The 16,833-nt window shown below is 37.9% G+C and overlaps 1 protein-coding gene across 1 annotated transcript; it reads left to right on the top strand.

Annotated features, from left to right (window-relative positions):
• The first annotated feature begins 28 nt into the window (after nt 1-28).
• On the top strand, nt 29-982 carry LOC129553828 (olfactory receptor 10A5-like). The gene has a single exon (XM_055422536.2). It carries the CDS (start codon nt 29-31, stop codon nt 980-982), a length of 954 nt encoding a protein of 317 aa, XP_055278511.2.
• Nucleotides 983-16,833: the final 15,851 nt, after the last annotated feature.

The following is a 16,833-nucleotide window of genomic DNA, read 5'->3' as shown; positions in this document are numbered from 1 at the left end:
CCACAGCTGGGGGTTCATTCCTATATTTATGGCTGAAGGAAACTGGACAAGAGTTAATGAGTTTATCCTCATGAGTTTCTCTTCCTTACCTACTGAAATACAGTCATTACTCTTCCTGACATTTCTATTCATCTACCTGGTCACTCTGCTGGGAAACAGCCTCATCGTTCTGGTTACCTTGGCTGACCCCATGCTGCACAGCCCCATGTACTTCTTCCTCAGGAACTTGTCCTTCTTAGAGATTGGTTTCAATTTATCCATTGTGCCCAAGATGCTGGGAACCCTGATTGCTCATGACACAACCATCTCCTTTCTTGGCTGTGCCACTCAGATGTATTTCTCCTTCTTCTTTGGGGTTTCTGAATGCTCCCTCCTGGCCACAATGGCCTATGACCGCTATGTAGCCATCTGCAGTCCCTTGCACTACCCAGTCATCATGAATCCAAGGACACGTGCCAAACTGGCAGCTGTCTCCTGGCTTCCAGGCATTCCTGTAGCTACTGTGCAGACCACGTGGCTCTTCAGCTTTCCATTCTGTGGCAGCAACAAGGTGAACCACTTCTTCTGTGACAGCCCTCCTGTGCTGAGGCTGGTCTGTGCAGACACAACACTGTTTGAGATCTATGCCATCATTGGAACCATTCTGGTTGTCATGATACCCTGCTTGCTGATCCTATGTTCCTACACTCGCATCGCTGCTGCCATCCTGAAGATTCCATCGGCTAAGGGGAAGCATAAAGCCTTCTCTACCTGCTCATCCCACCTCCTTGTTGTCTCCCTCTTCTATGTATCTTTAAGCCTCACCTACTTTCGGCCTAAGTCCAATAATTCTCCTGAGAGCAAAAAAGTGCTATCACTGTCCTACACTGTTGTGACTCCCATGTTGAACCCCATCATCTACAGCCTGAGAAATAATGAGGTGAAGAATGCCCTTGGTCGGACCTTCCACAAGGCTTCAGGTGTCAGAAACTGCTTTCTGTAGACATTTTGAGGTGGAACTAAAGTTTATTAAGTGAGGAACAATCAATTCCATGTTTGGGATTCCTCTCTGCCTCTGTTTTCATCTTTTCTGGGACAAAACCCAGCTGCTGAAATGGCTGTTGAAAAGATCAGTGGAGGGTAGGAGCACAGAGCTATATTACACCTATCATTATCATGTGCCATTTTCCTCTGTTTGCCCAATATGGACTTACCATTCCTTTTCTTACTGGTACAAATGCTATTTTGAAACTTCTACGACCAATATATTCTAGGTATTTACTTTGCTAATGTGCACCAATGTGACATACACTGGGGACAGTGTGAAATTTCTTATAATGTGAACTTGGGGACATAAGAATCTTCTTGATACTTTACTTTGTGTTCTGCAAGACTGACTTCATCAGTAGAAATAAAGGCATAAATCCCCCATGCATTATTTGTCCCATTTATTCATTTCATTTCACATACGTGAGGCAGTTTTGGCTTTAAATTTGTTTGTATTTAGCATGGTAGAGAAAAGTGGATCACTAATCCCCACAACTATCCTTTCTTAACTCCAATATTCTTAATCACCTCCTTTCAGGCTATTTTTCTGAGATGGAATGGTCAGAGTTTCCAGTTTTCACTCTTGTTCTATATTGAGGTTTTTAAGCTTTGTTTAAGTAATTCCAAATTTTCACAAACTTAATTTCAGGCATGGTGCTGCTTTCAAGGCTTGCAATGGATCCTAGCTGTTCCTATATGTCTTATTAACAACTCTGTTATGCTTTGCTTACTTTCATGCCTTTTAATTTTCAACTTTTGTGTATGTTGCTGTGAAAATACAAAAGACCATAAAACACAATTACTGCATTCAGAAGTTTATCATTTCATCAACATTTGAAATTATGAAAGAAAAACTATGAACTCCTGAAATAATGAAATATTATACAACATAAAGGGCCCTTGCCTGTGTTCATATTCCACTCTGCCATTTATTTTTTGGGTGAATAGAGGAAAGTCAATAACTCTTCATACCTTTTTCCTCATCTGTAAAATTATGCAAATAATAATCATATCTATTCTATAGGATTTTTAAGACTAGATATTAATAATGTGTTTCTGACAGACCAAGAATATTGCAGATTCATATATAGGTTTTGGTTCTTAGCAATTACCTCTTCTGAATACCTTTATGAACTTACTTCTAATAATCTCTGACAATTATAGATATACTGCATGCACATTTTTATAATTATTTTTATCACTTAATGTCATAACTGAGGTTAACATATTAGGCACCCAACAAGTTATTAGGGTAGATAAAGCAGTTTTCTTATCTAAAAACAGGTATTCGTGGTTAACTTCCACATAGAGTTGGTATAAGGATTAAACTGAGTAATGGATGTAAAGCTTCTGATACCAATCATAAACATTTATTTTCACACTGTGACAATTATTTGTAAGAATAATATTTGAGGGCTATAAAACATGTCACCATGTGTAAGTGCCATTACTTTATACGCTTTATAGTCTCCATAATTCATTGTTTCTTGTGCTCCAGTATAAACAGTAATGTAGTGAACATTTTAATATTTTAAGTTTTTTTAAAAAAAGTCTTCTTCAGCCACCATATTGAGGTAAAATTCCAACAGTAGAATAGTGGGTCAGAGTCCCTGAAATTTTGTTTATTTTTCCTGTAATTATTGATCTATTCCTGTGATTCAAACATTGTGTTCATTAGTATTTCCAGTGATAAATAGGCATAACATTTAATGGCAAAGAGGACAATTCATCAAGTAACCATGCTGCTGCTGCTAAGTTACTTCAGTCATGTCCAACTGTGTGTGACCCCATAGATGGAAGCCCACCAGGCTCCCCCGTCCCTGGGATTCTCCAAGCAAGAACACTGGAGTGGGTTGCCATTTCCTTCTCCAATGTGTGAAAGTGAAAAGTGAAAGTGAAGTCGCTCAGCCTAAATGTGTAATCACCTGATAAGTGTTTCAAAATATGGAGGAAAAAATGGTAGAAGTGAAATGAAAAATAGATAAATCCATATACAGTGGGAGATTTCTATACTCATTTCTCATCAATGAGTAGGACAAGTAGAAAGAAAATCAGTAAGAACATAAAACAATTGAGCAACACTAAAACTAGTCCAAAATGATATTAAAAGACACCATACTATACTTCTCATACCAAGTTAGTGTCTACATATCATTTAAGAGTAAACTCCAGTGTTTTCTATCAGTCTCTCTTAGATTCCTCCAAGCAAATCCAAGTTCACTCTCCTTTGAACACATGTGGCATCTAGCATGTGTTAAGCTCAGTTAGCACCAAGTTAATAAGTTAGCACTGTTAAGCATTAAAGATATCACAATCGTATTTTTCACATGCATAGAGGACACAGTAAGGACAGTTATTCATTCATGCTTGTATTACTGAGGCCTAGTCCAATGTCTGGAATACAATGGGTACTTGGTTAATAAATCAATGATTAAATGTTGCTGCTGCTGCTGCTGCTGCTAAGTCACTTCAGTCGTGTCCGACTCTATGTGACCCCATAGATGGCAGCCCACCAGGCTCCCCCGTCCCTGGGATTCTCCAGGCAAGAACACTGGAGTGGGTTGCCATTTCCTCCTCCAATGTGTGAAAGTGAAAAGTGAAAGTAAAGTCGCTCAGTCGTGTCTGACCCTTAGCGACCCCACGGACTGCATGCAGCCTACCAGGCTCCTCCATCCATGGGATTTTCTAGGCAATAGTACTGGAGTGGCTTGCCATTGCCTTCTCCGATGATTAAATGTACAAATCCTAAATTGTTTCCTTAGCTCTGACTTCTCACTGAAATGTGAATTCCAGGTTTCCAGCTAAATCCAAGACATCTCTGCTTGGGTGTCAAAGCATATGTCTAGCACCATCCTCCCAGAGAATTTCCAAATCTTAAAAAACTTTTTCTTTTTAATTATCCCTTTTTATGACCTCATCATTTGCTGACATTTTCTTTCATTTAATCAGTGGATATTCACAGACTGAATCTTGGTGTAACAGTAAACCAGGTGCTGCCCTCTCAGAGCTCCTGGTTGTGAGACAGACAAACACACAAACAGCTACAGAATAAGAAAGTGCCATGCGGAGTGCAGTGTTGTCATTCTGCACTTCAAAAAAGGCTGTCATAGAAGAGTTCAACCAGTCTCTTCATCCTGCTCATTCTTTCTTGGCAAAAGTCTTCTTGCTCAAACCTTGACTCAATTCACATTTTCATTGCCAATGCCATTATACACTATCATATGACACTAGCCAGGCCCTCGTTTCTGAATTAATTGAGTCTCCTCAGTGTTCTCATTGCTTCTGAGCACTTCCCATTCCTGCTTTACACTCACTAATAAGTACTGAATTTACAAGGATGAGCAAAACAGAGTCCTTGCCTCAGGGACATTACAGTCCAGTGGAGAGGAAAAGTATCAAAGAAAGAACTGCACAAATAATTATAATTACAAACTGATATCATTGCTATATAGGAAAAGGTATATTGCTCTGGAGAAAGAATAAAAAGAGGGAGTCCTAATTTATAAGCATGATTCAGAGAAGACCTCACTGAGGAAGTAATATTTAGAGTGATTTACGAAAATTGTGCAGGAGTTAACCAAGTAAAAATAAAAAGGAAAAATACTCAAAGCAAAAGAATTAGTATAAAGATTCTACATCAATGATTGCAGAAATAGTATGGTGGAGTGATAACAATGTTGGCTCATCATATAGTCAACTGGAATGCTCCTTCCTCACCTAATGGAAACTTTCAAGTCTCAGATCAGGTAGTATCTTGATGAAACTTGCCCAACATGATATTCACCTAGGTTTATCAAATTTTCCATACTTAAACTTATTTCCTTTTCACAACAGGTATTGGTATATTGAGTAATTTTAGCATCTTTCTCTAGATCATAAGACTTGGAATTAATAGTGGAGGGATAAGATAAAACTAGAGTATTATTTCAAGTATTTTTTATTAAAATTTTAATAAATGTACATGATAAAATTAAGTACAAAATAATATATAATCAAAAGATTTCCTTCTCCAGGTTCACCTCTGTGCTTTCCCACTTTTCTGCACCAAAGAAACAATTATAATTAATTCCTTGTGTATCTTTCTAGCAATTTACTATTTATGTATATATGCGTAATGTTAGTTCTATGAAATATATATAATTAAATTTTATAATTTTTGTAATGTTTATATCATGTCCTTTATTTGAAATGGCTTTATTTCAAATAAAATTTTATCTTGGAGTTTATTCCATATTAACATAATATATTCACAGAAAAATAGTATTAAAATGGGAAATCTATAACTTTTAATCCATAACCTATTGATGGAGTTAAAATAGCTTGTACATTAATTAACTGTTAATAATTGTACTATAATAAGAAATAATTTAACCTTTCCTGTGACCTAAAACTGTATGATTCTTTTTGTTTTAATTGGAGGCTAATTACTTTACAATATTATATTGGTTGGTTTTGCCATACATTGACATGAATCTGCCCCGGGTGTACATGTGTTCCCCTTCTTGAACCCCCCTCCCACCTCCCTCCTCCCCTCATCCTCCCTCTGGGTCATCCCCGCGCAGCCCTGAGCATCCTGTATCATGCATCAAACCTGGACTGGTGATTCGTTTCACATATGATAATATACATGTTTCAATGCCATTCTCCCAAATCATCCCACCCTCACCCTCTCCCACAGAGTCCCAAAGACTGTTCTATACACCTGTGTCTCTTTTGCTGTCTCGTATACAGGGTTATCATTACCATCTTTCTAAATTCCATATATATGCGTTAGTATACTGTTGTTTTTCTTTCTGGCTTACTTCACTCTGTATAATAGGCTCCAGTTTCATCCACCTCATTAGAACCGATTCAAATGTATTCTTTTTAATTGCTGAGTAATACTCCATTGTGTATATGTACCAAAGCTTTCTTATCCATTCACCTGCAGATGGACATCTAGGTTGCTTCCATGTCCTGGCTATTATAAACAGTGCTGCAATGAACATTGGAGTACACGTGTCTCTTTCAATTCTGGTTTCCTCCGTGTGTATGCCCAGGAGTGCGATTACTGGGTCATATGGCAGTTCTATTTCCAGTTTTTTAAGGAATCTCCACACTGTTCTCCATAGTGGCTGTACTAGTTTGCATTCCCACCAACAGTGTAAGAGGGTTCCCTTTCCTTCACACCCTCTCCAGCATTTATTGCATGTAGACTTTTGGATAGCAGCCATTCTGACTGGTGTGAAATGGTACCTCATTGTGGTGTATGATTCTTAAAGCCTGTATCACCAGCTCTATCCTGTACTGCTCTCTAGACTTTTCAAAACCAGTAGCCTCAATTAACTTGATCAGCCTTTGGACAAGGGCTTATATCGTCTGCTTATATGACTGTCTTAACAATGAGAAGGAAATGGCAACCCACTCCAGTGTCCTTGCCTGGAGAATCCCAGGGACGGGGAGCCTAGTGGGCTTCTGTCTACGGGGTCACACAGAGTCGGACACGACTGAGGTGACTTAGCAGCAGCACCAGCAGCAACAATGACTAGCCTACTATTAGCAAAAAGACAAAAAGATCCTAAGATAGAGAAGTCCCTTCTTTCAGCAGTTTTCTATTTCTTTCATCCTGAATTTGTGTATAGCAACTACTTAACCTTAAGTGCTTAATTGTTTATTTGTTCAATGCCTGGATCTCTCCATTCAAATGTAAGCTTTAGGAGCACAGGGACTTTCTTTTGTTCATTTCTCTTTCTAAGGGTCTAGAACAATGCCTGGCATGTAGTAACTGGTCAATATTTGTTGATGAACAAGTACTGGCTATTGAGAAGGTTGGAAGGTTATTATAACATGATATTCATGATATAGTAATACATATGTTATAATAGGGCTTCCCAGGTGGCTCAGTAGTAAAGAATCCACCTAGAATGCAGGAGACCCAGGTTTGATCCCTGGGTTGGGCAGATCTCTGGAGGAGCAAATGTAAACCCACTCCAGTATTCTTGCCTGGAAAATTCCATGGACATAGAAACCTGGTGGGCTACAGTCCGTGGAATCGCAAAGAGTCAAATGTGACTTAGTGATTAGCACGCACACACAGGCACATGCTGTAATAGAATACATTAAAATCCTTTTTAATATATCCCATCCTGTCATATCAACCCTGTAAAATAAGCATGTTATCTTTGTCTCAGCAATATGGAAATGGAAACTCAGAGAGTTTAATAACATTGCTGCTGCTGCTGCTAAGTCACTTCAGTTGTGTCCGACTCTGTGTGACCCCATAGACGGCAGCCCACCAGGCTCCCCCGTCCCTGGGATTCTCCAGGCAAGAACACTGGAGTGGGTTGCCATTTCCTTCTCCAATGTGTGAAAGTGAAAAGTGAAAGTGAAGTCGCTCAGTCATGTCTGACTTGTAGCGACCCCATGGACTGCAGCCTACCAGGCTCCTCCATCCATGGGATTTTCCAAGCAAGAATACTGGAGTGGCTTGCCATTGCCTTCTCCAAATAACATTGCTGGGCATCACAAATCAGAGATTTCTAGTGCTGGGATTAAATTTAGGTCACTTAGAATCCAAAACGTTTATGCTTTTCTCTATATAATATCACACTCCTAGAGAATGGTTTTCCTTTCTTGAACTTCATCCTATTGACATCTGACATTCCTTAGGGTCCCAAAGGACAGTGAAGTCAAGAAAGGTCAGGTACTCTTGAGGAAGGGCAGGAAGAGGAGCTAAGCTGATACCAGAAACACCTGAGGGAAAATGCAGGTGCCAGCCATTCATCTGGCTCTGAGAACAAAACAGGCACATCTGGGAACAGATCTCCTAAGTCAGGAATGGGAGTAGGGCCAACCTATCTAGTCTGCTCACTCACACCTGACACAGAGAAGGTTGCAGTGATCTGGCTTCAGGTCTAGTCGTTAATGGCTCATCCAGGAAAGGGAGTAGGACCTCCCTGGTACTTTTTCTGGTTCTTCTGACAGCAGAGCCAGAGTTTGTCAAACATTCAGGGGCCTGCATGAAGCATAGGTATCAGGTAGAGGTGAACAAGGCAGATCTCCATACTGGGCACAGGTAAGGATCTCATCAAGGGCCAAATCAACCCAGGCCCATCTCAAGGTCCAGCTGCTCAACTAGACAAGGTTTGGTGGAATGCTGGAATTCTATTCCTGTGTCCACACTGGAAAAATCACATCTGTTTTTTGCCTCTCTGAGCCTTGATTTCCCATTTTTTGTCAGAAAGTAAGATCTGAGACCACAAGAAGATTCAGATTACCCAAGTTATTGTCCAACTGTGACTCCTAATCTTTCTGGAAAAATTACAGTCTCTGAAGCTTTGACAGGACAGGACACTCCAACTCTGGTGAAAGTGAAGTCACTCAGTCGTGTCCAACTCTTTTCGATCCTATGGACTGTACTCTACCAGGCTTCTCTGTCCATGGGATTTTCCAGGCAAGAGTACTGGAGTGGGTTGCCATTTCCTTCTCCAGGGGATCTTCCTGACCCAGAGATCGAACCCAGGTCTCCTGCATTTCAGGCAGACGCTTTACCCTCTGTGCCACCAGAGAAATCCTTTAATTAACTAAAGGAAGACTTGCCTCAGTGGAACATTCATGAGGCAGAGTGCACTATTCTTTAGCACAATTCTATGACTGCAGAAAGTCCAGAAAAGTGACTTCCTCCTCCTGGGACAGTCAGTCAATGATTAACAGAAGGCCTAGAGACTGTCATACAGAGTGAAGTAAGCAAGAAAGAGAAAAGCAAATATTGTATATTAACGCATATATGTGGAATCTAGAATATGGTATAGATGAACTTATCTGCAAAGCAAAAATAGAGACCCAGATGTAAAGAACAAGCATATGGATACCAAGGGGGAAGGGGAATCGGATGGATTGGGAGATTGGGATGAGCATATATACATGACTATGTATAAAACACATAGCTAATAAGAACTAACTGTATAGCACAGGGAACTCAACGCTCTGAGGTGACCTAAATGGGAAGGAAATACAAAGAAGAGGGGATGTATGTGACTGATTCACTTTGCTGCAAAGCAGAAACTAACACAACATTGTAAAGCAGCTATACGCCAATAAAAAATAAAATAAGAATGAAGAATGTTCCTATGGAAGTTCTAGAGGGTCTGGCAAGGAGTCTATGCATTGACCATGGACCAGAAGGTTCTGCAGTGCCTTCCATCAAGACAGTCTGCCATCTCTTCTGCCCAGCAGTATCCAGAAATTCTATGGGAAAACCAATAGTCCACTTCATCTCTACTCCCTCCTCCTTCCCGGTCCTTCTCCACCAGAACCACTCACTGTGTTTTGTCATGAAATGAAACTTCTAGTGAAAGTCGCTTTCAGTAGAAGAATGTGCGTGTACATGAAATCTAATGAAAACTCAAGGAATGATGAACTTTCTGAAATTCTTGTAGTCATTTATCATAAATAGCTCAATATGGATTTGCATTGGGCTTGTTCTAAGTAGTAAGCAGTTCCTTGTCTGAAAGAGTTTGCAAATTAAACTAGGAAATTCTGATTCAATAGATAATTAAAATAGAAAATTAAAGATAATTATTTTTAAAGCCAGGAATAACCCCATCTGGAAGTAGCACAGGGAAAACATACCTGAGTTTTAAAAAAGAGAAGGAAGAGGTCAGCAGGATAAAGGAGGCAGGTGTGCCGACAAGTGAAGTTGTGTGAAAAGATACAGATCAGGACTCGCAAACTTCCAGCTAGCCTCCTGTTTTATATGGCCCACGGGCTAAAAATGGCTTTTAAATTTTTTTAATGATTAAAAAAATCAAAAGAAGAATAATAGTTCATGGCATCTGAAAATTATATGAAATTCAAATCTTGATAAATAAAATTGGTATTCAGATATGCTCATTTGTTTAGGTTTTGTATATATTTGTGTATCTGTCATTTATAGGGCTTCCCAGGTGGCGCTAGTGGTAGGGATTTGATCCCTGGGTCGGGAAGATCCTCTGGAGAAAGGCATGGCAACCCACTCCAGTATTCTTGCCTGGTGAATCTCATGGACAGAGGAGCCTAGCAGGCTACAGGCCCTATGGTCACAAAGAGTCAGACACAACTGAGTGACTAAGCACAGCACATTATAATATAGATTCAGTATTTAGCATGTGTGCATTAGTTTAGATGTTGTGTAGTTGCAACAGAGATCATATGGTCCAGAAAGCCTAAAATATTTTATGTGTGTCCTTTTATAGAAAAAAAAAATCACCAACCTCTGTATAGAATCATGAAGGGAAGTAATTCATCCATAAGTGCAAAAAAGCTGATGATGAAAGACAAAAGGTGAGACCTAAAATGTATTCTGTGTTCAAAATGTAGGCCTTGTTGAAAACCCGTGTTGCTTTTACTTTTTTTTTTCATTATGGTTCTAATTGCAGGACCTGCATTGTCCTGCTGTGCAAACAATTTACCAAATTCTTTAACTAGGAAATTACTTAACCTCTTCAAACTTTAGTTCATCCATTAGCAATGTAGGGAGAATAATAATAGCCTCAAAATCAGACAGTTGTTGTAGAGAAGACTATTAAAAAAGTAAAAATGCTAGCATAATTCTATTATATATTCAGCAAACAGTAACAACATACAGTCATTTTCATTTTTATCATTATTGCTTTATTGCTGTTATATAACAAAATGTAGCTCACTGTTGAGTGCTTGAATAATCAGAAAATAAAATTAGGAAGTAACTCATTCCTTTCCCCACCACTTAAAGGTGATTTTTGCTAAAACTGACATATTCTTTCAGTTGTTTTTCCTATTTTTTCTTATTTACAAAGTTGGAATCTTACATGTACACATTTATTCTTGTTTTCTAATTTTAATATTATGTCATGGATGTTATTCAATAGCATTTCTTCAAAAAAGGCTTAGATGATTACATGATATTTTCTGAAGTCTTAGGTCATAATTGACCTAGTCAGTTATTCATTAGTGATTGTTTCCAGTTCTGACACTATAGAGATACAACACTAAAATGTTTATAAATGAAATCTTTGTCTAAGGCTCTGATTGTTGGTTTAAATTAGAAACACTGAGTTCTTGAGACAAAATGTATGATCACTTGAAGAGATTACCTTTAAATTTTCTGAATTGCTTTTCAGAAAATTATACTATTTCTTCCACCAAAATCAAAGATATTTTCTACTATACCACCTCCCTTATTAGCACTGAGCATTAGATTATTTTTACTTTTCCAAGTTTGATGAGCAAAATTGAATTCTAGTGTTATTTATTGATTTGTCTAATTTGCATTTATTTTTAGTACTGGAAAAATAGAGTAATTTTACACGTTCATTTCTTATTGATATTTTTGGTGAATTGAATCATCATTCCCTACGTTTTTAAGGGAGAGAGATCATTTTTAATTGAAGTATAGTTGATTTAAAAGGTTTTATTAGTTTCACATGTATATTATCATATGTGAAACGAATCACCAGTCCAGGTTCGACGCATGATACAGGATGCTCGGGGCTGGTGCACGGGGATGACCCAGAGGGAGGATATGAGGAGGAAGGAGGTGGGAGGGGGGTTCAAGAAGGGGAACACATGTACACCTGGGGCAGATTCATGTCAATGTATGGCAAAACCAAGCAATGTAATATTGTAAAGTAATTAGCCTCCAATAAAAAAAAAAAAAGGTTTTATTAGTTTCAGATGTACAGCATAGTGATTTATTTAGTACTTTTATTGATTATATTCCATTCAAAGTCATTACAAGCTAATGGCTATAACTCTCAGTGCTATATAATGTATCCTTGTTTCTTACCTATTTTATACATAGTAACTTTTTTTTTAATTTTTATTTTATTTTTTTAAATTTATTTATTTATTTTAGTTGGAGGCGAATTACTTTACAATCTTGTTGTGGTTTTTGCCACACATCGACATGAATCAGCCATGGGTGTACATGTGTCCCACCATCCCAAACCCCCCTCCCACCTCCCTCCCTACCCATCCCTCTGGGTTGTCCCAGAGCACCAACTTTGAGTGCCCTGCTTCATGCATGGAACCTGCACTGGTCATTCTGTTCTATATATGTAATACACGTTTCAATGCCATTCTCCCACATCATCCCACCCTTGCCTTCTCCCACATAGTCCAGAAGTCTGTTCTTTACATCTGTGTCTCTTTTGCTGTCTTTCATATAGGGTCATCCTTACCGTCTTTCTAAATTCCATATATATAATCGATACTTTTATAGATTATATCCCATTCAAAGTCGTTACAAGCTTATGGCTATAACTCTCAGTACTATATAATACATCCTTGTTTCTTACCTATTTTATACATAGTAATTTTGTATCTCTTATTCTCATACCCTTAGTTTGCCCCTCCCTCTTCCCCCTCTCCTCAGACATGACTGAGCGACTTCACTTTCACTTTTCACTTTCACACATTGGAGAAGGAAATGGCAACCCACTCCAGTGTTCTTGCCTGGAAAATCCCAGGGACGGCGGAGCCTGGTCAGCTGCTGTCTGTGGGGTCGCACAGAGTCGGACACGACTGAAGTGACTTAGCAGCAGCAGCAGCAGAAGCAGCTAAGAGAAGGCAATGGCAAGCCACTCCAGTACTCTTGCCTAGAAAATTCCATGGATGAAGGAACCTGGTAGGCTGCAGTCCATGGGGTCGCTATGAGTCAGATGCGACTGAGCGACTTCAATTTCACTTTTCACTTTCACGCATTGGAGAAGGAAACTACAACCCACTCCAGTGTTCTTGCCTGGAGAATCCCAGGGACGGGGGAGCCTGAGCCTGGTGGGCTGCCGTCTCTGGGGTCGCACAGAGTCGGACACGACTGAAGCGACTTAGCAGCAGCAGCAGCAGCTAAGAGAAGGAAATGGCAACCCACTCCAGTGTTCTTGCCTGGAGAATCCCAGGAACGCGGGAGCCTAGTGGTCTGCCATCTATGGGGTCGCACAGAGTCGGACACGACTGACGTGACTTAGCAGCAGCAGCAGTTTGTTTTCTGTATCTGTGAGGTTGTTTCTTTTTTGTTATATTCACTAGTTTGTTTTATTTTTTAGATTCCTTATATAGTGATATCATAAAATATTTGTTTTTCTCTGACATATCACTAATCATTATGTTTTCTAGGTCCATGCACATGGTTTCAAATAGCAGAATTTCATTCTTTTTATGGCTGAGCAATATAATCCATTATATATATGTGTGTGTGTGTATACATACATATATATATATTCACACAAATACTTTTGAATCAATGTTTTCATATTTTTAGGACATATACTCAGCAGTGTGATTGCTGGGTCATATAGTTCTCTTTTTAGTAACCTCCATCCTGTTTTCCATAGTGGCTGCACCAATTTACATTCCCAACGACAAGGTTCAAGGGTTCCCTTTTCTCCACATTCTTGCCAACAAATTATTGTTGTTTGTAGACTCTTTGATGATAGCTATTCTGACAGGAGTGAGGTGATATCACACTATGGTTTTAATTTGCATTTATCTGATTATTAGCCCCAAAATACTGGAGCGAGTAGTCTATCCTTTCTCTAGAAGATTTTCCCAATCTAGGAATTGAACCGGGGTCTCCTGCATTGCCGGCAGATTCTTTACCAACTGAACTATCAGGGAATCCCCCCAATTATTAACCATGTTGAACATCTTTTCACATGCCCATTAGCCATCTGTACATTTTTGGGAAAAAAAATCTATTCAGGTCTTCTGCCCAGTTTTTGGTTGGGTTGTTTGTTTTTTTGATATTGAATTGTACAAGCTGTTTATGTATTTTGGATGTTAACCCCTTGTTGGTCCTAATAACATTTGCAGGTATTTTCTTCCATTCTTTGTGTTGTCTTTTTGTTTTGTTGGTGGTTTCTTTTGTTTTACAAGGGATTTAATGTTTATTAGGCCCCATTTATTTTTGCTTTTATTGATAATGATTTTGCTTAATGCTCTTGTGACCCCTCCACAGACCAATAGACAGCTTTTATTATTTGCTGAATAATAATAATTTGTTTAATAATAGTAATTTGTTTTATCTGTTACTACAGATAAAATTTCAAATTTATCATTGTATTTTAAAATGTTAAGTGTTGTTTTGGGTACCATGAATATTGCATTATAATATTTCTGTTTATTCAAATACAAAGATCACAACATCAAGATAAATAATATAGATACATGAAACAAAAAGAAAAAAAGTTAAAACTCTAACATTTAAGCGAGTGCATTTGAGTTTTTCTATTTATGGATATGGACTTCCCTGATGGCTCTAAAGAATCTGCCTGCAATCCAGGAGACGCAGATGTGGGTTCAATTCCTGGTCAGAAACATCCCCCAGAGAAGGAAATGATAACCCACTCCAGTAGTCTTGCTGAAAAAGCACATGGACAGAGGAGCCTAGCAGGTTATAGTCCAAAGGGTCACAAAGAGTTAGACACCATTGAGCATATAACACAGAGCAAACATTTATGGATGTAATTTATATTTTAAAATAAGTATCTTCAACACTAAACATATTATTTTGTAAAATACTCCGCTCACTTATATGCCACCATGTTATTAAATATTCTTTTATAACATAATTCTAAATTTCAGCTTAGAAATTCATAGCAGAGATATAAAATTTATTTAACCAACTTGCTGTTTTTGTTCTTTTGGTTCATTTGTTTGCAACTACACTATCATAAATAAGGTTGAGAAAAACATTCAGGTAAACACAATTTCACCCAAACTTAGTCTAATGTTGCAGATAAGATATTATTAGTTCAGAGTGTCTTTGATTTATATTGGGAGATTTTTTTGTCATTTCTTACCTATCATGTTTATTTCCCTTAACTTCTAACATAACTGAGTACTGCAATTTTTTAATCTTATTTTTAATTTGTACTTACTTTTTAGTAACTTTGAACATCTTCCCATGTTTTATAGCCATTTTGATTTCAAATGTATGATTATATCCTTTGCATGAATTTTTTCTTTTTTCCAATGTCTTGTTTTTAAGAATTCTTTTTATTGTGGTGAGAACACTCAACATGAGCTCTTTTTAAAACATTTTAGTTATACAATACAATTTGTTAACTATAGGCACGTTAGATTTTAAAAGTAATTCATCTGACAAAACTGAAACTATACCCTTTACACAGAAACTCCCCTTTTTTTCTTCCCTCAGTTCCCTGGATGTCAATATTCTACTCTTACAGTTTCAGGCCTTACATTTAAAACTTAATCTATTTAGATTTAGCTTTTTGATTTGTGTAAGATAGTTTTGTGTTTTTGTGTGTAGCAGAAAAGGTCTTTTTGTTGTAGCTTTTGTGATTTTACTTTTTCATTTTTATTAGTTTTCTATCTGAACGGTTAAAGAAAAATTTTCCTATCCTCAGATTTAAAAGAAAAATAGCAAAAAGATAAGGACATACTGGTATGAGTATATTTCCATTTATTTTGTTGTATACTGAGGAATACGTTCAAGTTATTTTGATATTTTTCCTAGTCATTTATTCTTTATTAAACTTCATAATTTCATACAGCACCCTAGATGTTTTTCCTGTCTCTTAGCAAACTTCATATTCACCCCTATTGCCTAGAAAAGCCTTCATAGACTGCACTAGGTACTCCAATTTCTCATACATCCCACCCAAGTTACTATGTATTTCCTGTATCATGCCCTTCATTGTGATTTAATATAATTGATTATTTCAATATCTCCTTCATTAGATTCTAAAGTTAAAGGAAGCAATAAAACATCATTTCACCAGTGCCTCAAAAGAAGTAGAATATATACTGAATTGTTTCATATCATTTAAGGCTCTATCTCTTATTCATATAAATCAGGTTGTTTACCCAAAACAGTTTTTCTTTGCACGTTGCCTCTAATGTTCCTCATAATTTTTGCAGAATTTTTGTGAGACTCTGTTTCTTTTTCTTTTTTTCATTTGTCCAGACTAGAAAGAGAAGTAGTTGGAACTCTTTGGACACACTCAATGTCTACCTAGGTATATGATGTATACAACATTCTTTGGGACTCTGTGGGAGAGGGTGAGGGTGAGATTATTTGGGAGAATGGTATTGAAACATGTATATTATCATATGTGAAACGAAATGCCAATTCAGGGTCGATGCATGTTACAGGATGTTCGGGGCTGGTGTGCGGGGATGACCCAGAGGGAGGATAAGGGGAGGAGGGAGGTGGGAAGGGGTTCAGGAAGGGGAACTCATGTACACCTGGGGCGGATTCTTGTCAATGTATTGCAAAACAAACCAATATAATATTGTAAAATAATTAGCCTCCAATAAAAAAAAAAGAAAAAAATACTCCTCTCAGATTTTAATTTTGAAAGCCAGTGGATATTCTGGGTCCTGACAATCAATTGTCAATTATAACTTTTCTGGACTGAGGAAAAATATCCTAAGGTGGTCACCTCATAATCTGATTAGACAAGAAAGAATAAGCATTATATGACATGAAGTACTCTACTGTTTGTACATTGAGAAGGGGGAAAACTTGCATTAAAACTGCTACATCCTTTCTTTGCATCTCCTTGCCACTTTTTCTACTACTTTGAGTCACCTCAAAACAAAACATGGTAAAACAGTTGAATTTTTCTATTTATATACCCTCTCAAGTTGTTTTAGGATTACAGTCCTTAAATATGTACAAAAAAAGTAATTACTGGGACTTCCCTGGTGGTCCAGTGGCTAAGAATCTGCCCTCCCAATGCAGGTGGCCAAGTTAGATCCCTGATCAGGGAACTACATCCCTCATGCTGAAAATAAGACCCAGCACAGCCAAATAAATGGATAAACAAATTAATATTTTTTTAAAGT

This window comes from Moschus berezovskii, chromosome 14 (genome assembly GCF_049115385.1).
Source record: "Moschus berezovskii isolate FMDL1 chromosome 14, NW_MosBer_1.0, whole genome shotgun sequence".
NCBI classification, from domain to species: domain Eukaryota; kingdom Metazoa; phylum Chordata; class Mammalia; order Artiodactyla; family Moschidae; genus Moschus; species Moschus berezovskii.
This window is presented reverse-complemented; position numbering and strand designations above follow the sequence as displayed.